Source organism: Erinaceus europaeus, chromosome 6, assembly GCF_950295315.1.
Source record: "Erinaceus europaeus chromosome 6, mEriEur2.1, whole genome shotgun sequence".
Classification (NCBI taxonomy): domain Eukaryota; kingdom Metazoa; phylum Chordata; class Mammalia; order Eulipotyphla; family Erinaceidae; genus Erinaceus; species Erinaceus europaeus.
In genome coordinates this window covers 867,540-891,461 of record NC_080167.1, presented here as the reverse complement: position 1 = coordinate 891,461, position 23,922 = coordinate 867,540, and the positions used below count along the sequence as shown (strand labels likewise).

General features: G+C 47.0%; 1 protein-coding gene across 5 annotated transcripts in view; it reads left to right on the top strand.

The window, feature by feature from the left end:
* The window catches only part of PIWIL1 (piwi like RNA-mediated gene silencing 1), a 35,223-nt gene that overhangs the window by 3,630 nt on the left and 7,671 nt on the right, over positions 1-23,922 (top strand). For all 5 annotated transcript variants that reach the window (XM_060192772.1, XM_060192771.1, XM_060192773.1 and 2 more), the window contains 14 exons: positions 52-163; positions 3,540-3,665; positions 4,790-5,004; positions 5,324-5,445; positions 10,367-10,447; positions 11,374-11,571; positions 11,918-12,029; positions 13,642-13,768; positions 13,971-14,088; positions 19,429-19,543; positions 20,764-20,951; positions 21,252-21,324; positions 22,890-23,090; positions 23,186-23,289. In XM_060192772.1, coding sequence (XP_060048755.1) covers positions 52-163; positions 3,540-3,665; positions 4,790-5,004; positions 5,324-5,445; positions 10,367-10,447; positions 11,374-11,571; positions 11,918-12,029; positions 13,642-13,768; positions 13,971-14,088; positions 19,429-19,543; positions 20,764-20,951; positions 21,252-21,324; positions 22,890-23,090; positions 23,186-23,289 — 1,892 coding nt within the window. The remainder of the gene's footprint in view (positions 1-51; positions 164-3,539; positions 3,666-4,789; positions 5,005-5,323; positions 5,446-10,366; positions 10,448-11,373; positions 11,572-11,917; positions 12,030-13,641; positions 13,769-13,970; positions 14,089-19,428; positions 19,544-20,763; positions 20,952-21,251; positions 21,325-22,889; positions 23,091-23,185; positions 23,290-23,922) is intronic.

The window sequence follows — 23,922 nt, the reverse complement described above, 5'->3', positions numbered from 1 at the left end:
CGGTGATCTCTGGACATTAAAAGAATGCTTTTTATCTGATTTTAACTACAGGGTCAGCAACCTGGTTATATTCCGTCTAGAGCTCAGCAGCCAGCAGTGGAGGGGGAATTAGTTGGCCGCGGACGGCAGCGAGGAACAGTAGGAGCTGCAGCCAAGTCACAAGGTGAAGGCAGGGCGGAGAGGGCAGGGTGTGCGCACGTGGCATTAACACCGAACATATGTGGCGTGTGGGTTCTTTCTAAACAGCGTCCCCATGGTCCCTTAGGTAACAGCTTGCTCCTGAGTGGGGTGCCACGGGACTTTTTTTCTCCTAGAAACCAGTGCATGCTGTATTAACTGTTACAAAGTGATTAATTTCTAAACTAATAATTAAGTCTACTTATTTTTGTGTTGGTAGTTTTTTAAAATGTTCTATTGGTATCCTTAGTGTTTTCATCAAAAAGCTAGACCAACTTGAACATTCGTAACTTTGAGCTATAAAAACATCTTCACATGTTATATTGATTTAGTATTTCTCATACAGAAACTTGGGGTTCAAGTTGTGACAGAACACCAGTTCTGATATCAGAAATTGGGTTTTTCACTGCCTTGTAACATTTGGATGTTTAAATATAGTTACTGGGTTTGGTTTCGGTATATTGAATAAAGTATTAATGTATACATGGGGAGTTTATATAATAAAATTGGAGTTTAACTCTTGGTTTGGAAAATGAGCCACTCAGTAAGTCGTGCTGAGGCAGGTGGATTAACTTGGAAACAAATTTGGTCCCATGTTTTATTCCTTGCTTTACATTTTCTTCAAAAAGTTTGTGCAGAGAAATCTGTAAATATTAGAATCAAATGTGGATGGATCTAATCTTGAACTAGTATGAACTAAATCATACCATTCTGACGGCTACCTACCTGCAGTGGGGAAGGTTCACAGGCAAAGAAGCTGTGCTTGCAAGGATCTCTCTCCCTTTCTATCCCCCCTTCCCTCTCGATTCTTCTGTATCAAAAATTTTTTAAATTTAATTCTGTAAAGTTCACTATTCCATCTGTAAAAAGGTAATATGTACCTTAGATAAGGGCCCTTGTAATGAGCAAGTACTGTAAGACCTCGATTTACTCCTTTTTGCTCCTTGTAGAAGGGTTATATCTGAGTAGTGCTCATCAGTAAACGTGCAAGTTATCTGTTGTGTTTTAGAAAGGAGCATGGCAAGTTTAAAATATGTATCATTGGAGGGGGTTGGGCAGCGTGTTAAGCGCACAAGGCACAAAACGCAAGGACCAGTGTAAGGACCCTTGTTTCAGCCCCCGGCTCCCCACCTGCAGGGGGGTTGCTTCACAGGCGGTGAAGCAGGTCTGCAGGTGTCTGTCTTTCTCTCCCCCTCTCTGTCTCCCCTCTGCTCTCGATTTCTTTCTGTCCTATCCAACAACAATATCAATGACAACAGTAACAATAATGACAACAACAAGGGCAACAAAATGGGAAAAAATGGCCTCCAGGAGCAGTGGATTCATACTGTAGGCACTGAGCCCCAGCAATAACACTGGAGGCAAAAAAAAATAATGTATCATTGGGTGCATTGTTTGGGGTCTTAACTGTTTGTTCTGTACAGGGGACTAGACACGCTGAAGGGATCTTGATAGAACAGTAGCAAGCCCTATGACAGCACTCCCCAGCTGTGTGGGAAGAGCGGTGCTCAGAGGATCCGTCCTGAGATATGTTACTGCCATGACTTGACGGTTACTCAGGCTTTGGCTAGGTACAGTAGCAGTGATGCCACACGCAGGGAGGGTGACAGGTGCCATTGTCCAAGTTCAGGAACTTGTATCCAGAACTGAAGGTTTTAGACAGGTGCTGATGTCTCAGGACTGCTACAGGTTCCATGCAGTATGCAGGTCAATTTTCGGGGGCTAGCAGCACAGGGCCACAGTTATTTCAGACTGCAAGTGTCTAGGATAACAGGTCCAGCCCTGCTGACTAGGAGGCACAGGAACAAGCACATTTAGCAGCACCTGTAAAGTGCTTTGTAGAAGTGTTTTTCATCTGAAACAGCACATGCCTGTGACGTGTGTAATGTATCACACGAACTGGTCCAAGTGCTATCAGAAGCTGACTGGTTTTGTTGTCATCACGGTTGCTACCACTAGAAGTAGGTAGATCAGGGTGGCTTCTGGTATTTGTAATCAGAGAAAAACTTGCTGCTGGATTTTGTGTTATTTAGACTTCTATTCAGTCCGGAATGTCAGAATCCCTTCTGCTCTCACACCAGGCAAAAACACTAGGCACAGATGGAGGGCCAGGAGCTCAGTGGCACAGAGAACAGAAACGCCAGCCATTAGCTCTCACCTATATTATGTCCCCAGCAGTTCTGTCAAGTAATTCTTGACTCTCTTAGGCTAGCCCCTGTTGCAGAAAAGGTAGAAATTTTAATCTAGGGATTGAGGAGACAGCATAATGGTTATGCAAAAAATTTTCGTGTCTGAAGCTCCAAAAGTCCCAGGTACAACCCCTAGCACTATCACAAGCCAGAACTGAGCAGGGCTCTAGGAAAAAAAAAAAGAAAGAAATTCTAACCTATTAGGTATATTTTTCACACACATCTCCCCAAAAAACAACACTTTTAAAGAAAGATTGGTTATTGGGTAGTCAACCAATCTCCACTACAGAAGACAGCATTCTAGTTTACTGAGAGCTGAATGTGTGACACATGCCTGAAAAACTCACTGTCCTTCTGTGGCCCATATCTTCCTGTTGATATGAGATGCTTAACTTTATATCTCTCTCAGACCAAAAGACTCACTAACTCAGAGCTTCTGCAGCTTAGTGTAATGAACTGATAGTTAACCAGTCCCAGCAGAAGATTTGTGTCTGTGGAATCTGTGTAGATCTATCCATTCTGTGGTTGTTCAGAAAATTAGTGAGAAACTTCCCGGGTACCCCCGAGGGTTCTGACTCGGACCCTATACCCAGGCTTATCAACTAGCAGAGTCTGTGGGGACAATACACCCTAAAACTGTGACAGCATTCTGTCAGGCTTTGATGGTATCACATTTGTACAGAAAATTAATTGCCAGGTCAGCAAACATAATGCTAAGTTCTAAAATCCCAGCTCAGCTGTCTTGATCTTTTAAAGGTCTCTGTATTTAATAAGGAAGCAAATGAGTTTTCTTAGGGCAAAGCCAGGGAGAAATGTGTGGATGCAGTTATAGTTTAGAAACTATTCTCTCTTTTTTTTTTTTTAAAGATTTTATTTATTTATGAGAAAGATAGGAGAGAGAAAGAACCAGACATCACTTTGGCACATGTGCTGCCAGGGATCAAACCCGGGACCTCATGCTTGAGAGTCCAAAGCTTTATCACTGCACCACCTCCTGGACCACTAGAAACTATTCTTGTCTTTCACCAGAAAATACCAAAAACATCTGAATGAGGTTATTAGACATTGTCTTTAGACCCATAAGAGTCTTTGGGATTCATGTAGTAAAACTTTGGGAATTAATATTGGCATTGATTTCAATTTTACATTAATTATAATTTCCTTTCTCTGAAGAACTCCAAATATCTGCTGGATTTCAGGAGTTATCATTAGCAGAGAGAGGAGGACGTCGTAGAGACTTTCATGACCTCGGTGTGAATACAAGACAGAACCTAGACCATGTTAAAGAATCAAAAACAGGTAGGTCAGTTACTAAGAATGTGGGTCATTGGACTGTTGACTGCTAGCACACTGCAAAGAGCTACAGCCCATGTTTGACTGAGGCATGACTGGGAACAAGGAAGCCCATCTGGCCAGAAGTTTGCATGGCTTCTCCCCTCTCCTCTCTTCCTGTTAGTTTGATAAAATGGTCCCAGCTGTTTCTAGCAAACTGAAACATTGTCTTATTAAACATTACAAAGATAATTTTCTTCTTTCAAAAATTTGAAGAGATTTGTTTGGTAAATTACTTAGTATAAGAGGGATTTATTTCTGGGCTTAGTGAGATAGCATAGTGATTATGCAAAAAAAAAAAAATCTAAAGGAGTCGGGTGATAGCACAGCGGGTTAAGCGCAGATGGCACAAAGCTCAAGGACCAGAGTAATGATCCCGGTTCGAGCCCCTGGCTCCCCACTTGCAGGGGAGTCGTTTCACAGGTGGTGAAGCAGGTCTGCAGGTGTCTGACTTTCTCTCCTCCTCTCTGTCTTCCCCATCTCTCTCCATTTCTCTCTGTCCTATCCAACAACGACATCAATGACAACAACAATAATAACTACAACAGTAAAACAAGGGCAACAAAAGGGAATAAAATATTGAAAAAAATCTTAAAAAAAGACTTTTATGCCTGAGGCTCCTAAGTCATCAGGTTTGATCCCCAGCACCACCATAAACCAGAGTTGAGCAGTGTGGTCTCTCTCCATATCACTGTCATTAAGAGAAAATAAGTAAATACATATTCTTGGTATATCACATCAAAGAAAAGGACTAGGGAAGGGGGGCTGATTCATGATGATGTGAAAAGACATAGGCTGTGGGTGAATGTGCTGGGCAGAGAGATGGAAATTATCTACATGTATCAGTGAGTGCACTGTAAACCACTGCCCACACCCCACCCCCGCCTTATAAAAAAAAAATCCAAATGGATGTTTTTAAGAATTAACCTAAATAGGAGAGTAGTTCCCAGTCAAGTGTCTGACAGTTCTTGGGCTGTGTGCTGCGGTGAATCTTGTATACAGAACTGTATCTGTCCTGTCAAGTTAATGTAGATTTCCAGGAAGGAAGAATGAGCTGATGCTTGTTCACTGGACATGACCTGCTCTTACAGGCTCCTCGGGCATTATAGTAAGGCTGAGCACGAACCACTTTCGACTGACGTCTCGCCCCCAGTGGGCCCTCTACCAGTACCACATTGACTACAACCCTCTGATGGAAGCCAGAAGACTCCGCTCTGCGCTGCTCTTTCAACATGAAGACTTAATCGGAAGGTGTCATGCCTTTGATGGAACAATCCTGTTTTTACCTAAAAGACTACAACACAAGGTTATTTCGAGGTTGGGATGGATGGAGAGAGGGAGTTGGGGGCTTCCATTTGTAAGTTAAACTGGCAAATCTGGGCTAGCTCTTCTAGACCCTTAGGGGGCCTTCCACTTGGTAACGGGCTACTCTGCCGTAAGCCCACCTGAGTAGCAGAACGACTACAGTCAAGGAGCTAAACAAGCATTTAACTGCTCCACAGCCTCTCTCTTCATCTAAAGCCTACCTGTAGTTTGCCTTGCTGCCTTATTAAGTAGACATCCTGTGGTTGGAGCTAGTTGTCTTTCCACAATTAAAAGTCTGGTTTTCATCACTCTGGCTTCAGGTCACTGAAGTATTTAGCCAGACCCGAAATGGAGAGCACGTGAGGATAACAATCACTCTAACAAACGAGCTGCCACCGACGTCACCAACTTGTCTGCAGTTCTATAATATTATTTTCAGGAGGTATGTCAGTAGTTTGTACTTGATGGAAAATTAAAACAAAAATCGGGAACTATACACTGAAATCCTAGAAACCACCATCTAGATGTGACAATGGTTTGTTGGGGTCATTCGACTGCTGTGAATTGTAATTGTTTTCAAGTGTGACATGCTGGCATAAAAGTTATTTGTGGGAGTCGGGCGGTAGCACAGCTGTTAAGTGCACGTGGTGCAAAGCGCAAGGACCGGCATAAGGATCCCAGTTCAAGCCCCTGGCTTCCCACCTGCAGGAGTCGCTTCACAGGTGGTGAAGCAGGTCTGAAGGTGTCAAAAAAAAAAAGGTGTTAGTTTGCTTTAAGCAGACATTGTGTTTACCATCCCTTGCGGTGCTGAGATTTCAGCTTTCAAATACATATCACCCGTAAAGACACACATATTCTCAGGACCAGTCACTAAGTAAATACGCCTTTTCCTCCACGATGGGTTCCAGGAGGAGGACAAGGTCTGCCCATTCATACTGCTCTGTCCTAAGAGATAAGCTGCGTTTCTACATGTTTTCTATTTTTTTTTCCCCTCCAGGCTTATTGCTGGGCTCGGTGCCTGCACCATGAATCCACTGCTCCTGGAGGCCATTTTTTCCCCCTTTTGTTGCCCTTGTTGTTGTAGCCTCGTTGTGGTTATTATTATTGCCATTGTTGATGCTGTTCGTTGTTGGATAGGCAGAGAGAAATGGAGAGAGGAGGGGAAGACAAGAGAGGGGAGAGAAAGACAGACACCTGCAGACCTGCTTCACCGCCTGTGAAGTGACTCCCCTGCAGGTGGGGAGCCGGGGGCTCGAACCGGGATCCTTACACTGGTCCTTGCGCTTAGTGCCACATGCGCTTAACCCACTGCGCCACCGCCCGACCCCCTCTACATGTTTTCAGAAGTACACCTTCTCTCTCACCACAGCAACTGCCAGAAGTTGTAGCAGCCTCCCAGCTCTGTCTGTCTATCCCGCCACTGTCCCTCCCGGCCAGCTCCGCGGACTGCCTGGTAGACACTGCTTTGCCCGCCCTCGGGGCTTAAGTGCTGCTTTCTTTTCTTGTGTTACTTCCTCCTCGTCTTCTTTGGTTCTCATATTCCACCTATGAGTGAACTCACCTGCTGTCTATCTCTTCCTGACTTATTTTTTTAAGTTTTTTAAAATTATCTTTATTTATTGGATAGAGACAGTCAGAACTTGAGAGGGTAGAAGAAGATAGAGAATCACCTGCAGCCCTGAGAAGCTTTCCCCCTGCAGATGGGGACCGGGTGCTTGAACCTTGCTCCTTGCACACTGTAGCATGTACTCTCAGCCAGGTGCACCACCACCGGGCCCCTCTTCCTGACTTACTCTGCTTGGCATAATCGAGTACCACCCCTGCTGTCACAAGCAGCTAAATGGCACCTCTTGGTCTCTGAGTGGGACCCCGCTGTCTCCCCATTATCCGGTAATGGGTGCTGCTGTGTCTTGGCTACTGGGATGCTTCTGTGGCGAACATGGAGAATGCGGACCGATGCCCATTCAGATGCATGTGTGCTACTTCTTGAGAGACAGCTAGCAGTGGACTCTATGGGTCGTTGGTAGTTCTCCACACTGTTTCCCACAGTGGCTTCACTAATTTCCCCTTTCCCAGCCATGCATGAGGGTTTCCATTTTTCTGTCAACTCTGGTTTCTTGTCTTTATCATCTGAGCTGTTCACACAGGTTGAGGTGACAGCTGAATGTGGTTTGGATGCTGCTTTTCCATAAGAGCCAGTGAGCTCATTTTATGTGCCTGTTGGCTACCTGCTCTTTGTGAAGAAGTGGCTATTCAGATCTCCTGATTTTTAATCTTTTTTTTTGTTTGTTTTACCAGAGCACTGCTCAGATCTGGCTTATGGCGGTGTGGGGGATGGGTGATTGAACCAGGGACTTTGGAGCCTCAGGCATGAGAGTCTGTTTGTATAACCATTGTGCTATCTGCCCTCTGTGCCTCACCCCCCCTTTTTTTTTTAGTTTTTGTTGAATAGTATGAGTTACCTTTGGATTTTGGATTTTAATTCCTTGCCAGATGTGTGAGTTGCAGGCATCTTTTCCTGAGGCTGGTCTTTGTGCTTTCCGTCACGTGCACTTAACCCGCTGCGCCACCGCCTGCCACCGCCTGCCTCACAGATCTCTTTCCCCCTTCAGTGACTTGTCCTCACTGTGCGTTGCACGGAAGCTTTTCCCCTTCAGTAACTTGTCCCCACTGTGCGTTGCACGGAAGCTTTTCCCCCTTCAGTGACTTGTCCCACTGTGCGTTGCACGGAAGCTTTCCCCCTTCAGTGACTTGTCCCACTATGCGTTGCACGGAAGCTTTTCCCCTTCAGTGATTTGTCCCCACTGTGCGTTGCACGGAAGCTTTTCCCCCTTCAGTGACTTGTCCCACTGTGCGTTGCACGGAAGCTTTTCCCCTTCAGTGACTTGTCCCCACTGTGCGTTGCACGGAAGCTTTTCCCCTTCAGTGACTTGTCCCACTGTGTGTTGCACGGAAGCTTTCCCCGTTCAGTAACTTGTCCCACTGTGCATTGCACTGAAGCTTTTCCCCTTCAGTGACTTGTCCCCACTGTGTGTTGCACGGAAGCTTCCCCCTTCAGTGACTTGTCCCACTGTGCGTTGCACGGAAGCTTTCCCCCTTCAGTGACTTGTCCCACTGTGCGTTGCACGGAAGCTTTCCCCCTTCAGTGACTTGTCCCACTGTGCGTTGCACGGAAGCTTTTCCCCCTTCAGTGACTTGTCCCCACTGTGCGTTGCACGGAAGCTTTCCCCCTTCAGTGACTTGTCCCACTGTGCGTTGCACGGAAGCTTTTCCCCTTCAGTGACTTGTCCCCATTGTGCGTTGCACGGAATCTTTTCCCCTTCAGTGACTTGTCCCCACTGTGCGTTGCACGGAAGCTTTCCCCCTTCAGTGACTTGTCCCACTGTGCGTTGCACGGAAGCTTTTCCCCCTTCAGTGACTTGTCCCCACTGTGCGTTGCACGGAAGCTTTCCCCCTTCAGTGACTTGTCCCACTGTGCGTTGCACGGAAGCTTTTCCCCTTCAGTGACTTGTCCCCATTGTGCGTTGCACGGAATCTTTTCCCCTTCAGTGACTTGTCCCCACTGTGCGTTGCACGGAAGCTTTCCCCCTTCAGTGACTTGTCCCACTGTGCGTTGCACGGAAGCTTTTCCCCCTTCAGTGACTTGTCCCACTGTGCGTTGCACGGAAGCTTTTCCCCCTTCAGTGACTTGTCCCACTGTGCATTGCACGGAAGCTTTCCCCCTTCAGTGACTTGTCCCCACTGTGCGTTGTACGGAAGCTTTTCCCCTTCAGTGACATGTCCCACTGTGCGTCTTTTATGTGCTTCCTGGACTTGGGCCTTGCATTCAAGCCCTGATTCCATTTTGAATCAGCTTCTATCAGTGACATAGAGTAATGGCTTTCAACATAGAGCCACTGTTTTTCAAATCCAAAAATAAGGACACACTTGGCAAAGATATGTTCCTTTCCTGGGTGAGAACCAGATGAGGCTGAAGTTGCATGAGAATTATAGACTTGACTTGGGTCTGAGATTTTTCTCAGTTTGTTATACGTAGGCGTCTGTCACAGGCAGGACCCACCATTTTGGTGGGTACACTCATCTTTTGGTGTTTTTCATGAAATCTGTTTCTAAAACTTTCTCTGCAAGGGGTCTAACAGTGGACACATTAGGCGCTGCAGGCCACACGCAGTCTGTCTAGGCTCTGCTGCTGGAGGGTAGGAGCAGTCAGAGGGCACATATAAGTGAAACAGCGTGCTGTATTCCAGTAAAACTTTATTGATGGACTCTGACATTTGCATCTCATTTATTTGTGATCGCAGTCAGAGGGCACATATAAGTGAAACAGCATGCTGTATTCCAATAAAACTTTATTGATGGACTCTGACATTTGCATCTCATTTATTTGTGATCATTAAATTCTTTTTTTATTTTAGCAACCTTTACAAATGGGAAAAGTTGGGGCCGGGTAGTGGCACATCTATTAGGGAGCATGTTATAGTGCTCAAGGACCAGGTTCAAGTCCCTCATCCCCACTTGCAGGTGGGGAGGCTTCCTCTCCCCCCATCTTCCTCTTTCCTCTCAGTTTCTCTCTGTCTCTATCCTAAATAAATAAATTAAATGTCTCACAGTCATTTGGATAAAAGAAAGACATTATACAAGTAAAAGATAAATAAAAATGGTTTTAAAAAGTCCAGGTGGTCAAATCCCACCTTCTGTACCCCATAATGACCCTGGGTCCAAGTTCCCAGAAAGATAAAGAACAGCAAAGCTTTCAGTGGAGGGGATGGGATATGCAACTCTGGTGGTGGGGAATGTGTGGCATTTTACCCCTTTCATTATATGGTCCTGTCATTATTTTCTATTTTATAAATTAAATTTTAAAAATAAAGGAATAGAAAAAAAGAAGTTGGTCAAAGAAACAGCAGAGTGTTTAGGCTGTGGGCTCTTGTGCCTGAGGTGCCAGTAGCCCCAGGTCTGGTCCCCAGCACAATAATAAGCTAGAGCTGAGAAGTGCCTAGTAACCACAGAAATGGAAATGGTCTTTTTCTTGGTTGCCAGGTATAGAAACAACAGTAAAAGCAGGCAGAATTGGATCTGGCCATGGCCAGTAGCTTGCCACCCTACTCTAAGCGGCATGCCATTTTGTTACCTTTCTTTTATTATTATTATTATTATTATTTTTATTTATTTATTTTTTAACCAGAGCACTGTAGCTCTGGCTTATGGTGGTGCGGAGGATTGAACCTTGGTCCTCAGGCATGAGAGTCTGTTTGCATAACCATTATGTTATCTACCCTCCACCCAGCATGACATTTTGATCCTAGTATTAGATCTACTTTAAAAATACTAATTTTACTATTGTGACTTTTATCAACTTTTAGGCTTTTGAAGATCATGAATCTGCAACAGATTGGACGGAATTATTATAACCCAAGTGACCCAATTGATATTCCAAATCATAGGTTTGTATGAAGTGGAAAGTTTCTAATTCTTAGACTTAATCAGAAATTGTGGACATGGTGCTGTGATTCAAAGTGATGGGGTGTATTGCTGTGGCTGTTAGTGGGACCCAGTACGTGAAATGAACTTAGAATTGGCTTGAGTAATAGAAAAGACATCCAAAAAAAAACTTGGACTAAAAAGAATCACGTACTACGAGCATAACTGGGAAAGCGTGGAGGAGTAGCTCAACACTTCTTTTGGTGTTTTCCCTAATGATGGTGATGGCCTAGAAGTCAACTGAATGGGTCAGAATTTCAGCCCACATGTGCTTGCTTTATTATGGTAAGTACAGATACTTTCAGTTAGATAAACAGCTTTCTCAAGTCAGGGGCTTGACATGAGCAAGACTAGTTTAGTAGAAACAGTGTATTTAAGGGAATTCGTGTGTATTACTGTAAAACAATAATGGGGAAGGATTTTTAAAAGACAGGTCTTTGGGAGTCGGGTGGTAGTGCATCGGGTTAAGCGTGTGTGGTGCAAAGCACAAGGACCGGTGTGAGGATCCCATTTCAAGCCCCCGGCTCCCCACCTGCAGGGGAGTCGCTTCACAGGCAGTGAAGCAGGTCTGCAGGTGTCTGTCTTTCTCTCCCCCTCTCTGTCTTCTCCTCCTCTCTCCATTTCTCTCTGTCCTGTCCAACAATGACGACATCAATAACAACAACAGTAGTAACTACAATAATAAAACAACAAGGGCAACAAAAAGGGAATAAATATTTTTTAAAAACAGGTCTTTATGTGGCATCATGTGCAGTCTGGAAACAGGTGAGTTCACTCCGTCAAAACCTTTTGCGCCATGGACCTAGTTAGTTAAGGAGGAAAGTGCCACTTCTGACACACCAAACGTTGTGTGGGGAGGTTGCTTCATGTCTCCCATCTTCTCTGGCAGGTTGGTGATTTGGCCGGGCTTCACAACTTCTATCCTTCAGTACGAAAATAACATTATGCTCTGCACTGATGTCAGTCACAAAGTCCTTCGGAGTGAAACTGTTTTAGATTTCATGCTGAACTTGTACCACCAAACTGAGGAGCACAAATTCCAAGAGCAAGTCTCTAAAGAACTCATAGGCTTGATTGTTCTCACCAAGTAAGACTGTTTTCTAAGGTGCAGCTCTGCCATGGTGCAAGTCGTAAGATACTGGGACTTCCTAATCAGTCACAGTCACTAGATGTAAAATAGGAGTTCAAGTTAAGTAACAGCAATAGTATGGAAGGTGGCACCTCTCCCAAGAACAAAGTATGGGGTGGGGACAAGTCATGATTTCATCTGTAACCTTGAATAGCTGGATCCCCGGCCACCTAGCACAGTACTTAGGAAACTTCCTGTGACTAAGTGACTTGTAACTTTGTTTCAGAAACCACACCTTGTCTCTTTTTAATGCTATTTATGTGTATTTTTAATCAAATATCAACCATTCTCAACCATTTCATAGATATAACAATAAGACATACAGGGTAGATGATATTGACTGGGACCAGAACCCAAAGAGTACCTTTCGGAAAGCAGACGGCTCTGAGGTCAGCTTCTTAGAGTACTACCGGAAGGTAAGAGCTGAACGTGGGCTTTGCCTTTTGAATGAGACTGGTCTAGATCTCGTGAGAACCTGAACAGCAGTAGTTTCTACTACTTGACACTTGGTACAAGTCGCCTTCAGAGGCATATGTGTATTTAGTGATTCTTGTCTGTCTGTCAGCAGTTTTAGCTGTTCAGATTAACCAAATGTTTCTGTTTGCTTGGTACAGTTTAGATACGTGAAGTAGACTAGACGGTCGCAGACGGGCAGGATGAGGTGGAAACACAGATCACAGGTCACCTTATGCGCTCCTACTCTGTGAATGGCACTTGGGGAGGAGGGGAATCACCCAACACTCAGCACCCGTTTGTGCTCCCACCCCCACAAGTTAGGCTTAAATGAGGCAGGACACTGAAAGATGATAGGAGAACGGGGCCTGGTGGTGGCACACCTGGTTGAGTGCGCACATTACCACACATAGCGACCTGGGATCGAGCCCCTCTTCCCCAGCTGCAGAGGATGAAGCAGGGCTGCAGGTGTCTGTCTGTCTTTCTCTCTCCCTCTCTATCTCCTCCCCTCTCAATTCCTCTCTGTCCTATAGAATCAGATCTAGAAAGAAAAAGAGAAACATGGCCGCCGGGAGTGCTGGAGCTATGGTGTTGGCATCGAGCCCAGTGACATTAAAAAATGCGAGAAGCGCACAGGAGATCATAGGAGAGACGGTCTTCAGGCACATCAGAAGCTCTAGAGGATGGCTGGAGAGATGTCCCCTGGCTGTAGAGTTACAGAGTTATATTAGGGACTTGTGGGTCGTCTCATGTGTACAGACATAAATCACAGGTGTCAGTAAGTCATTAAACCTGGAGCCTCTGTCCTGATTTACAACATCAAGTTTCCCAGCCTACACACTGGGGACTCAGCCTTGATTCTTTTGTTCCCTGTAAGCCTAGAATTCCCTCTAGAGAGAATTATGGCTTTTCCCTTGATGGGGTATTTATTTAATATTTCACTGAGTAAATCAATATTAAATTACTAATAAAATTTAAAAAAAAAAGAGAAAAAGTGGTGATTGTATTTGGGAAGCCTGAACACTGTTGAATTCATTGCTTTATAAAAACTTGTCACAATTTAAGTGTCCTTTATCATGCAGAACTCTTCCTTATATACTGCTCAGCTCTGGCTTACGGTTCGGTTTGGGGGGCTCGAACCTGGAACTTTGGAGCCTCAGGCATGAGAGTCTGTTTGCACAACCTTTGTGCTAGCTACCCTGCGCCCTAATGTGTTCTCATTGTAACACATGCTGTTGGCTTTAGACAAGTTTTAGGCAGTCTGAGAAACTCTGCTGGGATGAAGACTTTCGTTCATAAGCCATGAAGGAAGCAGATAGGTAGCCAGGACTTCCTTGTGAGCCAAGCGAGGGCTTCACTGTCCGTGAGCATCTTGGGCTTCAAGGGCGTGATGAGATAGATGCGCAGGCAGGGAACCACATATGCTGTGACTCACTTAGGGGGTGAACACACGTGGACAACTGACACCAGCTTTGTTGTCGGCATTGATCTCAACTAAAACCAGACTCTTCTTTGCCCAGACATGTTGCGCTAGGTATTTGATATGAGCAGTGATAGCTTTCTTCTTTTGACTAGCAATATAACCAGGAAATCACTGACTTAAAGCAACCAGTTTTGGTGAGTCAACCTAAGAGACGGCGAGGTCCTGGGGGCACTTTGCCAGGCCCTGCAATGCTCATTCCTGAGCTCTGCTACCTGACAGGTACCGTTGGTTTTGTGTATTTGGACTGAAACCACTGGGTGGTTCTCCCCTCCTCCATAGGGGTCACCCCGTACCCATTCCCAAAACCCTCAGCTGCTTCCTGTCCTTGGCACTGTCTTGGTTCAGTCACCACACACTAGCACAGATGTTTAGACTTGCTTCTTGTTTATCCGCCTTAAACGTGTACATACTCTAATTAAAGGTCTAACTGATAAAATGCGTAATGATTTTAATGTGATGAAAGACCTGGCTGTCCATACAAGACTGACTCCAGAGCAAAGACAACGTGAAGTTGGGAGACTCATCGATTATATTCACAAGTAAGTACTGTCTCACACAGTGTGGCTTCAGCTTTGTACCAACTCTCAAGTGGGGTATTTAAAAAAGAAATGTTTTTCTTTTGTAGTTTTAGTACATGTGGTAGGTCTGTTGTTCCTGTTTCTAAGTGAGAGTCTCATCTGCTGGGGAATAAGGAAGTTAGACTGTGTGGACTTGTTGGCCTAGGAGGAAAGGAATCAGAGAGCAGGGAGTGTCTTGGATGACTGACTGTGTGGACTTGTTGGCCTAGGAGGAAAGGAACCAGAGAGCAGGGAGTGTCTTGGATGACTGACTGTGTGGACTTGTTGGCCTAGGAGGAAAGGAACCAGAGAGCAGCGAGTGTCTTGGATGACTGACTGTGTGGACTTGTTGGCCTAGGAGGAAAGGAACCAGAGAGCAGCGAGTGTCTTGGATGACTGACTGTGTGGACTTGTTGGCCTAGGAGGAAAGGAACCAGAGAGCAGCGAGTGTCTTGGATGACTGACTGTGTGGACTTGTTGGCCTAGGAGGAAAGGAACCAGAGAGCAGCGAGTGTCTTGGATGACTGACTGTGTGGACTTGTTGGCCTAGGAGGAAAGGAACCAGAGAGCAGCGAGTGTCTTGGATGACTGACTGTGTGGACTTGTTGGCCTAGGAGGAAAGGAACCAGAGAGCAGCGAGTGTCTTGGATGACTGACTGTGTGGACTTGTTGGCCTAGGAGGAAAGGAACCAGAGAGCAGGGAGTGTCTTGGATGACTGACTGTGTGGACTTGTTGGCCTAGGAGGAAAGGAACCAGAGAGCAGGGAGTGTCTTGGATGACTGACTGACTGGGGACTTGTTGGCCTAGGAGGAAAGGAATCAGAGAGCAGGGAGTGTCTTGGATGACTGACTGACTGTGGACTTGTTGGCCTAGGAGGAAAGGAACCAGAGAGCAGGGAGTGTCTTGGATGACTGACTGACTGTGGACTTGTTGGCCTAGGAGGAAAGGAATCAGAGAGCAGGGAGTGTCTTGGATGACTGACTGACTGTGGACTTGTTGGCCTAGGAGGAAAGGAATCAGAGAGCAGGGAGTGTCTTGGATGACTGACTGTGTGGACTTGTTGGCCTAGGAGGAAAGGAACCAGAGAGCAGGGAGTGTCATGGATGACTGACTCTGTGGACTTGTTGGCCTAGGAGGAAAGGAACCAGAGAGCAGGGAGTGTCATGGATGACTGACTGTGTGGACTTGTTGGCCTAGGAGTAAAGGAATCAGAGAGCAGGGAGTGTCATGGATGACTGACTGTGTGGACTTGTTGGCCTAGGAGGAAAGGAATCAGAGAGCAGGGAGTGTCTTGGATGACTGACTCTGTGGACTTGTTGGCCTAGGAGGAAAGGAACCAGAGAGCAGAGAGTGTCTTGGATGACTGACTCTGTGGACTTGTTGGCCTAGGAGGAAAGGAACCAGAGAGCAGAGAGTGTCTTGGATGACTGACTCTGTGGACTTGTTGGCCTAGGAGGAAAGGAACCAGAGAGCAGAGAGTGTCTTGGATGACTGACTCTGTGGACTTGTTGGCCTAGGAGGAAAGGAACCAGAGAGCAGAGAGTGTCTTGGATGACTGACTCTGTGGACTTGTTGGCCTAGGAGGAAAGGAACCAGAGAGCAGCGAGTGTCTTGGATGACTGACTGTGTGGACTTGTTGGCCTAGGAGGAAAGGAACCAGAGAGCAGCGAGTGTCTTGGATGACTGACTGTGTGGACTTGTTGGCCTAGGAGGAAAGGAACCAGAGAGCAGGGAGTGTCTTGGATGACTGACTGTGTGGACTTGTTGGCCTAGGAGGAAAGGAATCAGAGAGCAGCGAGTGTCTTGGATGACTGACTGTGTGGACTTGTTGGCCTAGGAGGAGAGGAATCAGAGAGCAGCGAGTGTCTTGGATGACTGACTCTGTGGACTTGTTGGCCTAGGAGGAGAGGAATCAGAGAGCAGGGAGTGTCTTGGATGACTGACTGTGTGGACTTGTTGGCCTAGGAGGAAAGGAATCAGAGAGCAGGGAGTGTCTTGGATGACTGACTGTGTGGACTTGTTGGCCTAGGAGGAAAGGAATCAGAGAGCAGCGAGTGTCTTGGATGACTGACTGTGTGGACTTGTTGGCCTAGGAGGAAAGGAATCAGAGAGCAGGGAGTGTCTTGGATGACTGACTCTGTGGACTTGTTGGCCTAGGAGGAAAGGAACCAGAGAGCAGGGAGTGTCTTGGATGACTGACTGTGTGGACTTGTTGGCCTAGGAGGAAAGGAATCAGAGAGCAGCGAGTGTCTTGGATGACTGACTGTGTGGACTTGTTGGCCTAGGAGGAAAGGAACCAGAGAGCAGGGAGTGTCTTGGATGACTGACTGTGTGGACTTGTTGGCCTAGGAGGAAAGGAACCAGAGAGCAGGGAGTGTCTTGGATGACTGACTGTGTGGACTTGTTGGCCTAGGAGGAAAGGAACCAGAGAGCAGGGAGTGTCTTGGATGACTGACTGTGTGGACTTGTTGGCCTAGGAGGAAAGGAACCAGAGAACAGGGAGTGTCTTGGATGACTGACTGACTGTGGACTTGTTAGCCTAGGAGGAAAGGAACCAGAGAGCAGGGAGTGTCTTGGATGACTGACTGACTGTGGACTTGTTGGCCTAGGAGGAAAGGAACCAGAGAGCAGGGAGTGTCTTGGATGACTGACTGACTGTGGACTTGTTGGCCTAGGAGGAAAGGAATCAGAGAGCAGGGAGTCTCTTGGATGACTGACTGTGGACTTGTTGGCCTAGGAGGAAAGGAACCAGAGAGCAGGGAGTGTCATGGATGACTGACTGTGTGGACTTGTTGGCCTAGGAGGAAAGGAATCAGAGAGCAGGGAGTGTCATGGATGACTGACTGTGTGGACTTGTTGGCCTAGGAGGAAAGGAACCAGAGAGCAGGGAGTGTCTTGGATGACTGACTCTGTGGACTTGTTGGCCTAGGAGGAAAGGAATCAGAGAGCAGGGAGTGTCTTGGATGACTGACTCTGTGGACTTGTTGGCCTAGGAGGAAAGGAACCAGAGAGCAGCAAGTGTCTTGGATGACTGACTCTGTGGACTTGTTGGCCTAGGAGGAAAGGAACCAGAGAGCAGCGAGTGTCTTGGATGACTGACTGTGTGGACTTGTTGGCCTAGGAGGAAAGGAACCAGAGAGCAGCGAGTGTCTTGGATGACTGACTCTGTGAACTTGTTGGCCTAGGAGGAAAGGAACCAGAGAGCAGGGAGTGTCTTGGATGACTGACTGACTGTGGACTTGTTGGCCTAGGAGGAAAGGAATCAGAGAGCAGGGAGTGTCTTGGATGACTGACTGACTGTGGACTTGTTGGCCTAGGAGGAAAGGAACCAGAGAGCAGCGAGTGTCTTGGATGACTGACTCTGTGGACTTGTTGGCCTAGGAGGAAAGGAACCAGAGAGCAGAGAGTGTCTTGGATGACTGACTGTGTGGACTTGTTGGCCTAGGAGGAAAGGAACCAGAGAGCAGCGAGTGTCTTGGATGACTGACTGACTGTGGACTTGTTGGCCTAGGAGGAAAGGAATCAGAGAGCAGGGAGTGTCTTGGATGACTGACTCTGTGGACTTGTTGCCCTAGGAGGAAAGGAACCAGAGAGCAGAGAGTGTCTTGGATGACTGACTCTGTGGACTTGTTGGCCTAGGAGGAAAGGAACCAGAGAGCAGCGAGTGTCTTGGATGACTGACTCTGTGGACTTGTTGGCCTAGGAGGAAAGGAACCAGAGAGCAGCGAGTGTCTTGGATGACTGACTCTGTGGACTTGTTGGCCTAGGAGGAAAGGAACCAGAGAGCAGGGAGTGTCTTGGATGACTGACTGTGTGGACTTGTTGGCCTAGGAGGAAAGGAATCAGAGAGCAGCGAGTGTCTTGGATGACTGACTGTGTGGACTTGTTGGCCTAGGAGGAAAGGAATCAGAGAGCAGGGAGTGTCTTGGATGACTGACTGTGTGGACTTGTTGGCCTAGGAGGAAAGGAATCAGAGAGCAGGGAGTGTCTTGGATGACTGACTGTGTGGACTTGTTGGCCTAGGAGGAAAGGAATCAGAGAGCAGCGAGTGTCTTGGATGACTGACTCTGTGGACTTGTTGGCCTAGGAGGAAAGGAACCAGAGAGCAGAGAGTGTCTTGGATGACTGACTGTGTGGACTTGTTGGCCTAGGAGGAAAGGAACCAGAGAGCAGCGAGTGTCTTGGATGACTGACTGTGTGGACTTGTTGGCCTAGGAGGAAAGGAACCAGAGAGCAGGGAGTGTCTTGGATGACTGACTGTGTGGACTTGTTGGCCTAGGAGGAAAGGAATCAGAGAGCAGGGAGTGTCTTGGATGACTGACTGTGTGGACTTGTTGGCCTAGGAGGAAAGGAACCAGAGAGCAGCGAGTGTCTTGGATGACTGACTGTGTGGACTTATTGGCCTAGGAGGAAAGGAATCAGAGAGCAGGGAGTGTCTTGGATGACTGACTGTGTGGACTTGTTGGCCTAGGAGGAAAGGAATCAGAGAGCAGCGAGTGTCTTGGATGACTGACTGTGTGGACTTGTTGGCCTAGGAGGAAAGGAATCAGAGAGCAGCGAGTGTCTTGGATGACTGACTGTGTGGACTTGTTGGCCTAGGAGGAAAGGAATCAGAGAGCAGCGAGTGTCTTGGATGACTGACTGTGTGGACTTGTTGGCCTAGGAGGAAAGGAATCAGAGAGCAGCGAGTGTCTTGGATGACTGACTGTGTGGACTTGTTGGCCTAGGAGGAAAGGAATCAGAGAGCAGCGAGTGTCTTGGATGACTGACTGTGTGGACTTGTTGGCCTAGGAGGAAAGGAACCAGAGAGCAGCGAGTGTCTTGGATGACTGACTCTGTGGACTTGTTGGCCTAGGAGGAAAGGAATCAGAGAGCAGAGAGTGTCTTGGATGACTGACTGTGTGGACTTGTTGGCCTAGGAGGAAAGGAATCAGAGAGCAGTGAGTGTCTTGGATGACTGACTGTGTGGACTTGTTGGCCTAGGAGGAAAGGAATCAGAGAGCAGTGAGTGTCTTGGATGACTGACTGTGTGGACTTGTTGGCCTAGGAGGAAAGGAATCAGAGAGCAGTGAGTGTCTTGGATGACTACATCACAGAGTTTACTTGGAGGGAGAGCTAGCCAGGGAATCAGAGTTTTGGAGGATAACATGAAGGGAAGTGTGCTGAGAAGCGGCACATAGTGCCCGTGTGCGCTGCCTGATATTTTGTGACTAGGAACTCAGTCTTGAGAGAGAGAGACACTAACCACAGATGGAGCAGATCTCCATTCACACACGTCTGTCCGTTTTTGTTATGCTTACCTGAATGTGTTACATTTACAGAGATGATAACGTTCAGAGGGAGCTCCGAGACTGGGGTTTGAGCTTTGACTCAAACTTGCTGTCCTTCTCAGGAAGAATTTTACAAGCAGAGAAGATTCACCAAGGTGGAAAAACAGTAAGGGAATTCTTAAAGCTGGTGGTCAAATCCCCTTGTCACACTCCAGCACACTGCTCTCCCCCCACGTTCTGTCAGCTGCTCTGGGCACCTGACAAGGGGCTAGGATGAGGGTGTGGTGTACTAGAGAATATTGCATCCTTGCCCTGGTGCTCAGAGTCTCCTGCAGACATAGCTCAAAGCGGCTTCATTTTTGTTTAAGAATTGGAGCTGTCTGATAAAAGAATTCTAAGTGTCTGTTTGAATCATTGGGTTGATGAGGTGATCTTTGCACTGGACGACTCCAGCGACTCTACTTTGAGGGATTATCTGACTAAGTCACTTCACGGAAAACTCCAGGCTTATGTGGGCTCATTTCAAACTGGATGATTTGTTTGTGGGAGTCTATAGTGAATATTCTGATGCTTTCTAAATTCTGTATGAAGAAGCAGAAAGCACTTACTCTAAAAATATTTTTTATGGTTGAAGCATTGCATATGCCAAATTTTCAAAAATCTTTTGTGAAAACCTATGCCATTCCTGACTTCAAGATGATTGTGGGTAATCATGTGACTTAGTATTTTAGCTGCCATTGCCTTGTGAGCCCTACAGCAGTAATAGTGCAGATCCCTGTGGAGGCTGGTGGGTGTGGGAGCGGGATGTGGAAACCCCAGCAGTCTACCCGCGCCCGCTTTCTGCCTTGCTGCCAGGTGTTTGTGCTATGGCTGTTAGCACCTGAAGCCTCTGTGTGAAGGCTTGTAGGGCACATAGTACCTGAGGGCTCTCCGAGGTCGCTCTTTGAGCCAGCTGCATTGTGACATGGTCACAGCCAGCCCCGGGCAGCTTCTGAGTAAAGATCGGAGTGTGCCTGGAGCTAGTTAACAGGAATCCCTGTGCTTATGAGACACGTGTATTTCAGGGGCACAACTCCACACCTCTTTAAAATGGATGGAAATTTTTTGTAGCAAGAGGCAGAGAGAGGATGGGGGCGGGGGGTTCCACGGTGCCAAAGCTCCCTTCACTTTGGTGGGGCCTGTGAAATATTTTGAATTAGATTTCCATCCACTGTACACATTTTTGATGTTTTTCTCCGTGGTGTGACCTTGCCTGTCCCTGTAGTCTACATTCAAGAGTAGCACTCTTAAGGTTCAGAATACCCTGTGGGAGAGCTGTTAAAGGCTTTTTGGCTTCATCACTGAGAATTACATTGGAATTTACAGTGCTTCTGAATTTTGTTCTAGTTTGACTACAATCCACAGTTTGCAGATTGGTCAAAAGAGACAAGAGGCGCACCACTGATCAGCGTCAAGCCACTAGACAACTGGCTGCTGATCTACACGCGGAGGAACTACGAAGCGGCCAATTCGCTGATCCAAAACCTCTTCAAAGTCACACCAGCTATGGGCATACAGATGAAAAAGGCAATCATGTAGGTTGAGCTCATCACTTCCACTCTGCAGTCCATCAGTAGGCACTTTGAAGAGCTCGGAAGTGGTGACAAACCACGGGGGAGCGGCCACTGGGTTCTCTTCGTTTAAGACTCGGCCATGTGGAGGTGGCTCAGACCCGCTGCCGTGGTGTGTGGCAGCAACTGTCTTTGCTCTGAATGTCTCTCTGAGTTTGATGTTTTACACAGAATGTTCGCTGCACAGTGTCTCCAGGAAGTGCTGTATGCAGGGCACATTCCTGGATGCCTTTCTGAACGCTGGCCTCTGTGTTTCCCTTCCAGGATTGAAGTGGACGACAGGACTGAGGCTTATCTGCGAGTGTTACAGCAGAAGGTTACCTCAGACACCCAGATAGTGAGTAGCTGGGACTAGGCAGCTGTTTTGGGATATGTCCTTTTAAAAGGGACATTTCTAAATCTCAAAGCTTGAATTTACTTTCCAAATGTTACAATTAGGTTTTAAAAGTGGTCAAAAGTATATTTAGTTTGCCTGGATAAGGTCATTGATTTAATACTGGCTTAAGTTTTCCCAGTATTAAACTTGTCCTTGTGTGTAGAAAGAGTGAGGAAAGGGTAGAGGAAAAAATCATCTGAGATTTATTCTGACTCAATGACTAATTATTCTAGAAAGTTCCAGAAAAGACAAAGGCACAGAAGCAACAATCAGTACTTGTTGAGGACATGGAGAATAAATAAATAGAAACTCCCAAGAGCAGATGGAGTAAGATTTGTGGAGGAGGGTGTGTGAAGTCTCAGTGGGCATAAGAGTAGCCCTTTTTTGTTAGAATTTTATTTTTTAAAACTTTTATTTGATAGGGCAGAGAAATTTAGAGAGGAGGGAGGTAGAGAGGGAGACAAGAGACCACTTGTGAAGCTTTCCCCCTGCAAGTGGGGACTAGGGGCTTGAACGCAGGTCCTTGGTGTATTTAACCAGGTGCACCACCACCCAGCTCCCAGACAAGCCCTTCTTAAGCCCAGAAGTGTTTATACTAGCATGCCTTTGGACCACCGAGAGAGTCCGGAAACAGAAGCACTCTATTTATTTATTTATTTATGAAGGAAGATAGGAGGAGAGAGAAATGAGCCAGACATCACTCTGGCACATGTGCTGCCGGGATTGAATTCAGGACCTCACACTGCAAAGTCCAATGCTTTATCCACTGCACCACCATCTGGACCACCTAATCTATTTCTTATTGTGTCCATATGTCCCGCGTTTTGTGTGATAGCATGGGAGGTTGAAGAGGAGGGACCCAGATGGCCACACTCGTATCTGAATTCTGTGCATGGTGTGTGTAGGGAGTGTTGAAGGCTGGGAATTGGAAAAGGCCCAGCTAAGATGGACAGCTTGTTCTTTGTCATTTCAGTATTGAGGTGTTTGGGCCACTTCTTATGTCTGTTTTTACCTGGGGTACATTCATTTGGTGTGAGAGCTCTGTAGTCAGATCTCTGGTTTCTTCTCCTGACAACCATTTGTGTCCCTGGGTCAGTGCTCCTGGCAGGATCAGTCGCCTGAACAAACAGGAGAGTTGGGATCACTCTTCTCTCCTCAAGTCCGGCTGGCACTCGGGGCTGACAAGCCTGGAGCTCTTCTGAGCAGCTGGTGGGGTACTGCAGCCACTGTTCTGAGGGTGTGGGCAGCTTCACTGCAGCTGCTCTCCCTCCTCTGAGCTGTACTCAGGTTTACTCAAGGTGTTTGAGTTGCTCACTAAACATGGCTTTTCTCTGCTGTTAGGACCCGCCACTGACTTGAATACAGTGAGTATTACCCAGAGTGACATTTATTGGCTGCATGTCAGACGTGAATCATGGAGCAAATGGCTGTTTCTACCCCACAGCTCGGCTGGTATCCTGTCATTTTCCTCAACGATAATCACGAGTGTGTAGTTTTTGCACTGAGGGCATTTTTTTCTGCCCCAGGTGGTCTGTCTGCTGTCCAGTAACCGGAAGGATAAATACGACGCTATTAAGAAGTATCTGTGCACGGACTGCCCCACTCCGAGCCAGTGTGTGGTGGCCAGGACCTTAGGGAAGCAGCAGACCATCATGGCCATCGCGACCAAGATTGCCTTGCAGATGAACTGCAAGATGGGAGGGGAGCTCTGGAGGGTCGACATGCCTGTGAGTTAGATTGGACCTTGGGCAAATGGTCACTTTCAGCGGGTTTGCTTTTAAGTGCTTCTGGCGTATCTAAAATGACCGTGTTTCCATCAAAGCTCAAACTAGCAATGATAGTTGGCATCGACTGTTACCATGACACCACAGCTGGGCGCAGGTCAATTGCAGGATTCGTGGCGAGCATCAACGAAGGGATGACGCGGTGAGTGTGACTGTGCGGGGAGAACAGGCAGGACTGGTGTCGGGGTCAGAGCATGGGAGGTACGTGCATGCGTTTGTGTTGTGACCTCCTGGTTTCTCATGCCCAGCAGGAAGTCAGAGACGGAGAGAAAGTGTCCCTTGAGCTGTGACTGCCAAACTGCAGCTGCAGTTATGTTGATACTGGTGCAGGGAAGCTGGCCCTCAGGAGCCGCGACCACATAGATCACAAAGCCCAGTCTTGGGTTCAGTTATGGTTACCGATCACTGAGATGTATTTGATAAAAATACTTTATTAGATAAAAACCACTTCAGTAGGGGCTGGGCGGTAGTGCAACGGGTTAAGCACACATGGTGTGAAGCACAAGGACCGGCATAAGGATCCTGGTTCGAGCCCCCGGCTCCCCACCTGTAGGGGGGTCACTTCACAGGCGGTGAAGCAGGTCTGCAGGTGTCTGTCTTTCTCTCTCCCTCTCCGTCTTCCCCTCCTCTCTCCATTTCTCTCTGTCCTAGCCAACAACAGCATCAATGGCAACGATAACAAGGGCAACAAAATGGGAAAAAAATGACCTCCTGGAGCAGTGGATTTGTAGTGCAGGCACCGAGCCCCAGTGATAACCTTGGAGGCAAAAAAAAA